The sequence below is a fragment of the Puma concolor genome, chromosome D2 (assembly GCF_028749965.1).
Source record: "Puma concolor isolate L17-30 chromosome D2, mPumCon1.1.hap2, whole genome shotgun sequence".
NCBI lineage: Eukaryota > Metazoa > Chordata > Mammalia > Carnivora > Felidae > Puma > Puma concolor.
The window spans coordinates 31766860-31779871 of record NC_141677.1 but is presented as its reverse complement, the minus strand read 5'-3'; the positions used below and the strand labels follow the sequence as shown (position 1 = coordinate 31779871).

The window sequence follows — 13012 nt, the reverse complement described above, 5'->3', positions numbered from 1 at the left end:
CTGCCATCTGGGTGGGAGCACCAGTCAAGTCGGGAGGGAGCCACAGCATACGACAGGGTGGGACAGGCTTGTGGCAGGCAGCCAAAGGGCCGGAGCGAGGAGATGCCACTCATATATCAGAGGGACCTGGGCTTCTCTCCTCTCAAGGATAAGTGATGCTAAGAATAGGCCTGAGGAGAAAACCCGGAAACTGTGTGGTGTGGCCTCTGGAACCTCCCAGCGTAAACTTTCAACTACTCTGAATGCTGAGAGGCCTGAGGATAAAGGTCAGGAGGAGAAGATTCCAAGAAACATCTTCAAGTCCCACTGGGGATAATGTTTACATGGTAGGGATAATCACATGTTTTGCTAATTGCAGAGCTGGTCCCGGGAGCAGGATGCCTCCCCCCCGACGCAGAGCCAAATCTGGGGCTCACCAAGGCTTTTTCAAGGATCTTGGGAAGAATGTTGTCACTGACCAAATGGAAACTGGGACTCTACTTCCTGGAGATGCTGGGCTGGCTAAGGCGCTCAGGGAGGCCTGGAACTGGGTTTTAATTTACGTCTCTTCAGTTTCAGGCTGGAGTCGGACGTCTCTTCCAGTGTTTAATGGCCGGTCATTTACTCGTGAACTGCCTGTTTGTATTCCTTACCAGCAAGCTCCCCTAGCTGGTTTGTTTCCCATTGCCCTGAGTACAGCTCTTTGTCAAGGACAGTAACTCTCTGAGAGTCATGTGTGCTACAGATATTCCTTCCAACTTGGCATTTGTCTTTTTTACGCTGTGTTTCCTGCCAGATGGAAGTTTTACGTGTGTGTTGACAAACTTATCAATCTTTTCCTATGGCTTCTGGGGTTTCGTGTCATGTGTCCAAGGGCTTTCCTCAGTGCGGATGTAATAAATGTTTGCTCACGCTTTGTCCTTGTATTTTATGGTTTCATGTTTTATATCTAAGTATTTTATCCATTTGGTATTTATTCTGATCTAACAAGTGAGGTGGACATATGCAGCTCTTTCTTTTTTTTTTAAGCTTTTTTTTTTTTTTTTTTTTTTTTTTTTTTGGCTTTACCTTGTGGCGAATGGCTTGTCAGCTTGTCCCCGTAAAGCTTTGTCCCCATAAAGCTTGTCAGCTTTACCTTGTGGTGAATGGCTTGTCCCTGCCTCATCTCCTGGACCATCTACTTTGTGAAATGAAACCTTTACCACGGACTAAATTCCCAGATGCGTTTAGCTTTATTTCTGGCCTCCCCATTCTGTTCTATTTAACTGCTCTGTTTTTACAATACATTTGATATGTAGTAAAGCAGCCAGTCCCTTCCACCCCTATCTCCTGCACTCAACTTTTTCAGTATTTTCTTGACATCCTTATGAAAGCTTATTTGTTGTTGTTGTTGTTGTTGAAAGCTTATTTTTTTTATGAACGTCATTCTGTTGGACTCCCAACCCCATCAAGAGTTCACTGGGATTGGGATCATATTATAATTATGGATTATAAATTTATCCATAGATTAATTATGGATTAATACTATGTCCTTCCATATAAGAACAAGGGAAATACGTTTTATTTGCATTGTTCTCCAACATCTCTTCCCTTAATTCAGGCTCGGGGTAGAGAAGGAGCCAGGAGGATCCCGCTTTTTGGAAGTGGACCCCTGCTACCTGCAATCCGTGCGGGGTAGACATACATAGACAGACAGAGGTTCTCTCTCCCTTCCCTTCTGTCTGACCCCTGAAAATGGATCAGTCCTGTATCCGCCCAGAGCCAGTCTCCCCCCTCCAAGCATGTGCTGACTATCTTTCAAACAAGATCCTGCGTGGTCAATGTTTAATCGCTGGCTGAGGTGACAGAGAGTGGGAGAGGAGAGTCCTGCTTGGCTCAGTATTTGCCAATCTCTGTGGTGTAGATATACCTCCCACCACAGCTGATTTTAAGCTACCAACATGATGCCACTGAACATAGGGTTCGGAGGGGGGTACATGACCTGCTCTTGTGAGCCAGTCGATGAGGCAGGCAAACATCTCCCCTTGGACGTTACAAGGACATCTCAAATTCATCCTGTTCCAATTAGACTCCTCTTCCCCGGCACAACGTGCTCCCCTCTCTGAAGAAAGGCACCATCATCCACTTGGTGACTCGGGGGTGGGGGGGGGAGGGTCAGGGGAGCTTTTCAAACCGCAAATCTGATCAAGTTCATCCTCCGCTGAACGCAAACCAAGGGCTCTCCACTGCCCTCAGGACAAAGTCCTGCCTCCCGAACACCCTATCCAGGTCCTTCACAACTGGGGTCCCGCTCCCCTTGCTAGCCTGACCCCTGCTTTGCTATGCAAAGAACTTTCCTGCTATCCCTCACCCGGTGGTTTAGAAGAACCTCTCTTGCCTCAGCGGCTCCTCCCCAGCCTCATTACCTGGGAACCTCTGCTCAACCTTGATCACAGTTTGGTCATCCCCGCTTCTCGGTCTGCCCCCACCCCAAGGCAGGTGCCCCCCCCCCTGCTGTCTGTATTGTAATCACCATGGGGTTGTTGGTCTCTCTGCCAAGGGGCGAACAGGCTGTGGTCAGACGGTCATTGTCTACCCAGCACCTAGCCCCCAGTCAGTGCCTAACAACTATTAATGGAATGAATAAACAAAGAAACACAACAGGTGTATCGACCCAGCATGGCGGGTCTCCTTGCGCCTGAGGGCTGGGCGTTCAAACGGCTCCTCCTGGACCCTGAAGGAAAGCTGGGGGGTTCGGGGAGGAGAGAGCTCCCCTTGAGATGGGGTGTGTTTCCTAGCCTGGCAGATGACCTGACCAGGGTCTGCTGGGCCAGCCAATGTCCCGGCCTCCCCCCTCAGTTTAATGGGGCGGCCACTCCAGCATCTTGCCTCACTGGAATGTGAACCATCCCTTTCCCAGGTGTCTGGATGGTTCCCCCTTTGCTCGGACTATTTAGGAAGAGATCAAAAGAAGAGGCAGGTGGTCCCTGAGAGTGGCAAGGCTGGTTCTTGTTAGGAGCATTTATTCTGAGCCCTTTCTGGCTGTACAGAAAGCCACATGTGCCCCATAATCCTTGGCCACAGAGGGTTTGCCTGCCTAACCTGTACCCCTGAATGATAAACCTCCCCTTTGTCTTCCCCTGGCCCCTGCTCTCACCAGATCTGGGTGGCTTCCGGGTGGCGCTGAGATGGTTGCCCCGGTCTCTAGTGAGGACCCATCAGGGGAGACCACCGTCATCTGGGTGATGGTCACCCCCACAGACCAAAGTAGAATGAGGCCAGGCTTGGTCAAGCCTCCAGGTACCATAAAACCTCTCCCACCACCAGCACTGCACCCACAGGGAGAACTTGTTCTTCTCCTTAGGGAAAATTTCCCTTTTGAACATTTAAAAATTTCCCTGGCCCAAGCCACGCTCTAGCACCGACCAGCCGAGGGACCTCAGGTGGGTTACGAAACCCTCAGTTTCCCTCTCTGTGAAACGGGCAGACGGGCCTGCCTCCCAGCTTTGTTGGGAGGGCCGGGAGAGGCCTGGGCAGAGGGGGGCTTTCAGCATAGGAACTAGGATAAGACAGGTGCCCAGGAGACAGAAGTCATCACCGCTACCTGAATAGAGGGTCCTTTTCACCACTGGAGTCAAATGCAGTGCTGGGGGTGGGGTTCCTGACGAGGCCTAGGCACGGCTGGGCCAGAAGCCAGGGGAGCTGGGGCAGACTACCACCCCCGGGGCCTGTTCTCCAAAGTGGGGCCTCGTCAACGACTTCTAGAGAGCTCGTTGGCATGGTATCGCCAGAGAGGTGTTGGAGGGCCGGCACGATAGACACGACGGAATCTGTGGTCAGACTACGAGGCAGGCAGAGATTTCTCTGTGAGCCTCTGATCTTCTAGTGGCCCCCTGGCTGAGCACCACCTTCGCCAGGAGCAAGCGGGCTCAGGGCGTCCCTGCGGGGGCTCCTCTGAGACACACAGAAGCTCGTAGCCCAACGGTGCCGCGGCCACGTGAGCCCAGAAGCCCGGATGTCAGTGACCCCGCGGCCTGGGGGTCTGCTATGGCAGCGGGGGTGCAGAGTGCGAACTCGAAGCCGCGCGGCCCGGGCTGAGTGACCGAGCGTTCCTAGCGAACGGTCCTGGACAAGTCACACTGCCTCTCCGTGCCAGCCTGCCTTTTCTCACCTTTGAGATGGAGGTGTTAATAGCCCCTACCTGTGAGGTTCTCGTGAGGATTCTATGAGTCACTGTGTGGAAAGGTCTTAGAATACCGCCTACCACAAGTTAAGGGCCAAGTGTGAGCTCTTAACACCATCGCTGTGGTCTGAGCCAGAAGTCTTGCCTGTGAGGCCAAGTCTGTGCAGCCCAAGACCCTTCCGACTCTGTCTCCAGCGTAGACCCCCGAGTACCTGATCCCCGATCGCCAGCTCCGTCCTCTGGGCTCCCTCTGACTTGCTCCCGCTTCCAAGCGGCCCTGAATGGCCCCCCTCTCAGCTTCCAGCTCTCAACACAGCCCTCCCCCTTGGACATAACTTAGCAATGTGTTCTCTGACCCTTCTCCCTAGACTGTGGGTAGGAGAGACTCCTAGTTGCCACTGGCTCCCTCTGGTGAGGGCAGGGGCATAGGCAGGCTGGACCCCACCCATCCATGGGGCTGGCCTCAGACTCCCCGAGGCTAGCCCTCTGCTCCCCTCGGCTTCTCACTGGCAGGGCGGGGCAGGAAAAGTGCACGGCAGGGCGTGGGGATGGTGGCCTGGTCTATGGTGAAAACCCTGGGTGCCAAGGGTCTTGGGTTCTAATCCTGCCCCAGCCTCTGGGCCTCCCTAATCCTGGTCCCTCTCTGGGCCTCAGTTTCCCCTTCTGAGGAGGCTGTGTTAGACCTTCGCTGAGGTCCATTCTACCCTGACACTTGGTGATTGTGCTGAGGCTCTGCGGTTTGGGCCCTCCTTCCCGCAGTCCCAATATCTTCCCACATCATCACCCGTGTCCACTTTTGGTCCCTGAGGAAGCATCTGAGGGGAAGGCTCTGATTTTCCCAAGCCCCTGCGAAGGGGCAGAGGCTACCAAGAAGCAGGACCCGGCAGTCTGCCCGGCAGGGAGCCTTTGAGGACGAGTGGTAGGTTGAGCCTCTGCCAAGACCGGGAGCGGGTGCTTGGGGCAGTGAATACGGATGCTGGGGATCTGCTCCAGAAGCTGCCAGAAACAAGGTCTGTCCCCTGGAAAGCTGGAGCGCCCCATCTGAGGAGGAGCGAGTACTTTCTCCCCCCCGCCTGTAAACAGCAGGGCCGCCTCACAGCTGCTGGTTTCCTGGCCAAAGGGTGGCCCTTGCGAACCCTCCTGAGGGGCTGTAATTTAGGGATATTTAGTCAGGCCTGGCCGGGTTGATCGCATTATGGGCGGTGGCCGCCAGGCCCGGAGGCACAGCCAGGATTTGCTCTCCCTCCAGAGCCCTTGTTATTAACTCGCCCGTCCCCCCACCCTGAAGAAGAGTAAAAACCACTTACAGGGGGGCCGCGGGGACCGATGATGGACATGCCGGCATCTCCTGGGGCCCCCTGTGGGAGAGAGAGAGAGAGAGAGGAGAGGGAGAGGGACAGGGGCAGAGGCAGGAGGGGGGGAGAGGTGGGCAACGGAGGAGGGAAAGAAAGGAGCTGGCAGGTGGGGAAGGGGAGCAGGGTGGGTGGGGGTGCCCAGGCAGGGGCCAGGAGGACAGAGGGTGTGGAGGGAGGCGGGGGATCAGAGGAGAGGAGACACAGGGTGCGTGGAGCATCCAGGAGGGAGTGAGAAGCAGGAGGAATAAAGAGGGAAGACAGGTTAGCGGTAGCATATGGGACCAGGGACAGAGAGCGGTGGGACCCCAGGCAGAAGAGAGAAGAAGGGATTCAGTGCAGGGATGAGCCACAGGTGGCATGGGGACCGGGAGGGCACACGGCTCTGCCACACCGCTCAGGCCCCAGAGGCCTCCCGCGTGCCCTGCTTGGCGCCCTCCAATCTGCCCAGCCCCACCCGAGTCTCAGAGCCCCCGTGGCCTTTTAAGCCCAGCGCAGCCCCCAAACGCCCATGTGGCACACACACCCCGCAACTGGTGAACCCGGCTGCCCCGCGGACGGGGCAGCTGAGGACAGAGGTGGGGACGAGACACACACTTGCTGTGTGGGTCCCGTGGCCCTGAGCCTGCGGGTGGGAGCTGCCTCGGGCCTCCTAGTCCTGCTGTGAGAGTCACACAGAAGGGATGGTGGCCGCTGCTGGACGGGGAGCGCCAGGCGCCGTCCGAGGGTGACTGGGCTGCCGGATGTCTACGCCTGTGTGTGTGCGCACGTGTGTGTGGTGGGGGCAGGGACGGGAGACAGAAAGATGAAGGTGCGTGGGACACAGATGGGGGTGAGAGGTGATGCCCTGCTGGGAGGAGGGCAGCTGCTGCTTCCCACCAGGAACCGCCCCTTCCGGTGGAAGAGATGCCCAGGGCCCCCCTTCTGGGTCTTTGCTCTGCCAGGAAGGCAGAGGACGGCACAGCACAATAGTTAGGAAGCCCAGCGTTGGAGTCAGACATGCCGGCACTCCTCTCCAGCCCTGTCACTTTCTGCTGTGTGACCTTGGGCAAGCCCTAGCCCTTCTCTGGGCCTCAGTTTCCTTCTCTGTAAAGCGAACTGGTTGGATGCGCTGCTCTCTGACCCCCTCAGGATCCACCAGGGCTAATGCTCCAGGACGGTCTCTTGGGCTCCTGGCTTCCGAGGGGGCTCTACTCTACAACCCCGGGGGGTCTCCCTCTGGGGCAGCACAAAGAACTTCTACGTGTGAGGGCACTAGGAGTGGGCTGGGGAGGGACTAGAACGAGCTGCGCCAAACAGCGATCGATCGGTGCTCCCCTCCCTCTGGGAAGGGTGAGTACGAGGCCACAGGCAGCCTCGGTGGCTAGGGAGACCGGCTCAGCCCGGAAGCTGAGGCCTAAGCCGGGAGTCAGTGGCCTGGAAGCTGGGCCGGGAGAGTCTGTGAGAGCAGAGTGCTGCGGCCTGCATGCTGGGGGACGGGAAGGGCTGAGATGGGGGCCTCGGAAAACACCCCCGGAAAGTCCGAGGGGAAGAGACTGGGGCGGAAGGATGGAGGGGAAAGTGAGGACTCACCTTCTCGCCTGGTTGGCCCTTTACTCCCTGGGGCAGCCACATGCAACACGGGGTGTAGGGAAGAGAGAGGCGGGGAGAGAAAAAAGAAAGGATAAGAGAGAGGCACACACACAAGAATCTGTGTTAACGGCACAACGACCAAACAAAAGAAATCACTGTGAAATAAGAAACAAAACAAAACACAGATGCCGACATGTGACAGGTTCCGCGTCCAACAGGCACAGCACCTGGACGGCTACTGCCTTACCCCCGGGCCCGGCCCCAGCCAGCCGTTCTGGATAACCGAGAGAAACAGTGGCCGGGGCCTTAAAATTAAGGCCCTCTCAGAGTGTGTGTGTGTGTGTGTGTGTGTGTGTGTGTGAGAGAGAGAGAGAGAGAGAGAGAGAGAGAGAAACCCACCTAGGTCAGAAAATCTGCCTGAGAAGCCATGTCCCCAGGGCCTGGGTCACTTGAGGTGGGGGGCGGGGGGGGGGTGGATAGGCAGGAGGCAGACTGCTGTGAGCCGGAGTTTAGCTGGTTTGAAGGTCCAACCGAGTACGAAGCACAAAGTTTTGCCAAGCTTAGACACACTGAGAGTCCTCGGGGCCGGCCAGGTAAGACGGTGGGAGGAGGAGGACAGACAGTAGGACATAAACATCAGGGTGGATGGGGGATGGGTCCGGGAGGCAGAGGAAACTGGGGAATCACCACGGGTCCCTGTAACCACAGTGACTGGCAGGTAGGCAGCTCCAATCCACTGAAGCCAGTGACGCCAGCTCTGTGGAACCTTGGGAGCGGCTCAAGCATTTCACACCCACTGGCCGCCCCCCCCCCCCACTGTCCTTATCAGGTGGCTCAGGTTAGGACGCCTGCTGGGCAGCCAAATGGGTCCACTGTCACATTTAAGTAGCCCAGGTGGCAAGAAAGCCCCCAACTGGCTTGGAAAATAGCCTTGTGTAGAAAGAAATGGGGAGACCTCCTGGGGCCCGCCCTTCTGCCCCCGCCACGGAGGATCAGAACTAGGCTCGGATGGACACTTCCTGGGGGCACGTGTCCACAAGGGCCCAAGGAGGACGGCAGAAGCAGGGCAGGACTTTGCGTTTTGCAGTCGCCCCCTGCAGGCTGGCAGGGGCACTCGGCTTAGAGACCCCTGAAACCTGCCTGTTAGGAGCGAGGATTGTGGCATCTGACAGTCAGCTCGGGTACAAACCCCAGCTCCTCCCCGATCCTGGGCAAACTGAGACTCAACATGCTTATCAATAGAACGGGTTCTTGCAAGGCTATGGTGGAGAACGTGCCGGCCCAGGCCCACGCACGGCGAGCTCCGGAGAAAGGCTGGCTGGCTGTTCCTTCCCTGCCTCGGTGACAGCTCGGAGGGGGGCGAGGGGGGCAGGGTTTGGAGGTAGAGAACTGAAGCAGAGGGACAGGGCCGGGCGGGAGCTTGCGAAAGACACTTAACATCTGAGCCTTGATTTTTCTCATCTGAAAAATGGGGGTGGAAATCGCGCCTGCCTCAGGCAGCGCCTGTGGGGCCCGCTAATGCGGTGAGGCTCTCAGCACATCAACGCCCAGCACGCAGTGAGCGCTCTCGGGTGTTAGCTGTGATGTGGCCGCCTTTTCTCTGAGCTCACGCCAGGCACAAGTAGGCCACACCGAGGCCTAAGGCCAAGCCGGTGAGGAGGTGAGGTTATGATGAGGCAAGGCATGTGAGTGGCGCGGAAGGATGGCGTGGGGGTAGTCAGGGGGCACGGGGGAGCCAGGGTGGACGTCGGGGCTGATGGCCGGTGGGGAGTCGGGGGTAGACCGGGAGAGTAGCTTGGGCACGTATGTTCTAGACCCGTTGGGTGGCAGTGAGGCCAGCATGTGGGCATCACTACGTTGGGCCGCCCGCGGTGCCTCAGCTGCCCTTCCTGGCCTCTAGAAGCCAGAAGGAAGGCCCTGGTGCTGGGACCCGCGACCTAGTGCCGGCCTTCCCATTCCTCAGCTCCATACCTTCCCTGCTGGACATTCTTGTTTCCCTTTCTTCACCTAAGGGTTCAGCAGGAAACATTCAGCGTTTAACTCCCAGCTTCCCTGTGAGGATTTGGAGACACTGTCCCCGCCAGCTTCTAGTCTCTGTCTAGGGAAGGCGCCTCAGGAAGCCAGCTCCACAGCGGCTTCCGTGGGGCATCTCGGGCCGCGTTTCTCACCATTTTCTGCTGCTCTTGCTGGGGGGTGTGGAGCCTCTGGGGAGCCTTGGGGGTGGGGGTTGGCGTGGGTGGGAGTCCTCCTGATGTCAAGAGGGGCTTGGGCCTCATCCCGTCACCCAGGAGGCGATGGACCAAGAACTTGATCGGTGCAATTTCTTGGGTGTTTCCTTTGCCCTGGGAGCCCTCAGGAAAGTCAGACTGCAAGGTCTGAAGGACTGGAATAAAACTTCTTCTTCCCTTCTTCCCTGCTGTCCCTCTCTGAAGCAGGCCTGGGTAGGGGGAGAGACAGAGGCCTGACCCCCTCCTTGGGGCTGGGGACACTGCCATGGTTTGGAGGACAGGCCACCACGAAGAAGCAAGCAATGGCCACCCAAGCAGGTACGAATGCGCCAACTCACCACACGTCCAGGAATCCCAATGGCACCTTTGTCCCCCTGACAAAGGAGGCAGAAACGATTAGATGTGGCTGGAGCCGGGCCAGCATATAAAGGACCCCGTGGGCCAGCTGTGCACCCCAGACCTGCTTTACGTAGGCCAACTGGGATGATGGCCAGGGGTCATGTGGGTGAAGTTGCCCATTCAGCCCCCAAGGACTGTTGGGCAAGCAGTCACCCCATCGGGCACGGTGCTGTGGAAAGTGCACTAATGCAGGAGTCTGGTCCCTGGCCTGAGCCTCCGTTTCCCTATGTGTTTCATAAGGGGTCTAAGGCCCTTCCTCTCTTAGACTTCTGCTGTCACAATCTCTTCCAGCTATGGCCAGGATGGGCCATATCCTTGATCAGTTCAACTCCAAGGCCCAGAGTAGGGTAAGTGCTGGCCCCACGTGACAGGTGAGTGGTTTATCTGTGCTAGAGCTGGGGCGCAGTGCCCATGTCCCCCGGCTCCTCCCCAGGCGCTCTGTCTGAGAAGGTTACGAGGGAGCCCTTCTCCATGCCCTTCCTGCACCCCCAGCAGGGACGTGAAGGACGGTGAGCCATGGGGATGTGCCTGCATCACAGATGTGAGCTGCTCGGAGGGAACCACTGTGTTTTGTAGCCAGGGGTTACATCTTCTCACTCTGGAAATCTGCTTAGTAAGTTTTGTTCCTCTCCTTCTTGCTAGAAAATATTGTTTTGCAGTCGCATGTGTGAAGACATCATGAAATCTGGGGCGGGGCCTGCGGTTTGCTACGAGTCCGGAAGGACGGAAAGCAACGGGGGCCAAAAATTAGATGGTGTCTGCCCCGGCTCCCTAGGCAGGAGACAGCTGGGCTTGCGGCTTCCTTGAAGGGGGTGGGCATTTCTGGGGTGATTCTGCATCTGCTGACCCCACCGAGGCAAAATGCCTTGAGGGACAGCTAGCATCTCAAGATGTGTGTGGACGCACAGAGAACAGCATGCGGCTCTGAAGTCAGGTCCTTGTCACACACACAGGCCAACGGGGTCTCCAGTAAAACTTTCACCCTTTGCAAGACATGTGGGGCAGCAGTGTTGGTTATAAGCCTGGATCTGTTTTTGTAGCCTCCTTGAGCACCCGTGTCTCTCTCTCACGGGGCTGCTGGGAGGACGCCATGAAATGGGGTCCCGGGAAAGCCTTCTCCCAGGACGTGGCACCTGGTGAGTGTCGCATAAACGGAGTCTACAGCTAGTGAGCCCAGCATGGCCGCGGGCAAGGGAATTTTATAAGCGTGTCGGTACATCACGCTCTTTGCATTTGACAAGGGGCTGGGAGCAGCAAATCTTTTCGTGGGTCGTTCCCAGGTTCCCTCCGTGGACGAGTGGCCCGCCCTTCCTGCTGAGGACACCAGGGCCTGCTGGACACTGGCTGTGCCACCCCCCACGGCCCACTCACTCTTGGGCTTTTGAGTGATATTGCAGGACGTGTGTACTGGTTTCTTTTTGTTTCTTTTTTTAAAACTAATGTTCTTTGCAGTCCTGGCCATAAAATGCTCGGGTTAGGGACAGGCATGGAAGGGCCAGAGACTGGGAACTCTGTGAAGCAGCCCCTGCTCTGTGAACTGCCCCCAGATGCTTTTTAAAGGTGGAAGTTGTCAGAAAAAACAAAGTCTGCCCACGTTCTCCCCAGTCATCTGATTTTTCCCCTCCTTGGGTTTCATGGGACCGACTGACCTGTCCTTCTTTGCTCCGGGGCTCACACTTAACTGGGAGAGTTTCCATTTTCAAGGCCGAACACTCTCCCACATGCATTTCATTAAGAAAGTCACTGCTGGACATGAATCCTAGAAGCTGCTAGATTATCAAGAGGCTACAGCGTAATTCATGTCTAAAAGAGGAGAAACTGGGATGCACAGGAGGGTCTGGACTCCAACGGATGCGGCCCCTGGCGCAAGGGAGAGAGGGCAGCCCGGTGCCAGCCCTCGCTCACCCTCCATACCCCACCTTGGCCCTCTGCCTGGCTCCAGCATCTTGCCTGACTCACCAGACATCTGAGGCCCCATGATATCTAGTACTCAACGCATCTCTGCCCCAGGCTACATCGCGCGGAGCAATGTCTGTGAAGACTTCAAAGATTGTTCTCAAACGTCAAGCAGAGGCTACGGGAAACAGGTATGAAATGGTGTGTGATAACATGGGCCCCCCCCCCCACAGGTCTCCACTGAAGCTTGGACAACTGGACAAGGTATTTTACCTCTCTGGGTCTCAGTTTCCTCAGCTATAAAATGGGTATACTAATAGCCATTTCACTGAGTCGTTGACCGAATCAAATATATGAAGAGTGATTAGCATAGTGCCTGGCATGTTTTAGGATCTCAGCAAGAGAGGGCTATTAGTATTTCTTCCCCTTTTATTCCAAAGTCCCCAGGGTTCCTTGGCACAACCTCTCTAGCATTCAGAAATGGTAACTGGCGGGGAGGGGAAACAAAGTTTTTGAGTCTACTCTTACCCGAGGTCACAGGACAAAGGAGAGACAGCGGTCTTAAGCTAAGCTGGTATGCAGGATACCCAGGAAGGCCAGTGAGCTGCCTCCCCTTCCAGCACCCCCTTAGCGGGCCTTCAGTCTAGAGGTCGGGTCCAGCCTTAGAAGGGCCTTCATGCTGTCATCTGCCTGCTTGGGGCCCCAGGAGAAGTTTTCGAGTTTAGAGGTACTGGACTCTCACCCAGATACGCCTGGAGGAAAGCAACCACCCAACCTAGCCAGCCCTTAGTGGAGGAGAGCAGGCAAGAGAGACACAAAGGAAGGAAGAAATGCAAACTACTTACTGGGAGGCCGGGTCTTCCAGCGGGACCCTGAAATAAAGCGGGAAAGAGTGAGGTTTACAAAGGTCAAGGGATAGTAATACCTAAGCATTCCACCCTGCCCAGCCAGCTGTGTGACCTTGACGTCACTCGTGCTCTAGGAACCTCTGTTATTTTATGAACAAAATGAAGGTAGGGCCTTGATTACTAAGCTTCCTTTCAGTTCTCGTATTCATTCATTCATTCATTCATTCACTCATTCATAGAGGTCTCCTCCAGGCCCAGGGTAGGTGCAAGGAAAAGAAAGACACGGATGTCACCTCCCGTGTCTCTGCCTCTCATCACTCAAGGATCATTAAGGCTGTGGGCCTCACCACCACATCCCCTTCCTTTGAGCCTTTTGGTCTCAGCCAGTGCGATATGCTGTCAGCCAGGCCTGCGTGCCGGCTCTGGCCTGGGAAAGGGCCCGAGGGGGTCGGGGCTCGTTCTTCCCCGTTCTACCACACAGAAGAAGTCAGATGCCTGCTCCGACGAAGCCGGTCCACCAGGAGATGCATCTTCTGGCTCCAGGGAGCATGACCAGGGAGCGAGGGGGTGGGAGAG

General features: G+C 56.4%; 1 protein-coding gene across 1 annotated transcript in view; it reads right to left on the bottom strand.

Moving 5' to 3' along the window:
- COL13A1 (collagen type XIII alpha 1 chain) overlaps window positions 1–12454 on the bottom strand; it is an 80086-nt gene extending 67632 nt beyond the window's left edge. The window contains exons 1-4 of the mRNA XM_086679884.1: window positions 12434–12454; window positions 9632–9667; window positions 7066–7092; window positions 5449–5499 (exon numbers count right to left, since the gene is read on the bottom strand). Coding sequence (XP_086536010.1) covers window positions 5449–5478 — 30 coding nt within the window. The 5' untranslated portion in view covers window positions 5479–5499; window positions 7066–7092; window positions 9632–9667; window positions 12434–12454. The remainder of the gene's footprint in view (window positions 1–5448; window positions 5500–7065; window positions 7093–9631; window positions 9668–12433) is intronic.
- Between the last annotated feature and the right edge of the window lie 558 nt (window positions 12455–13012).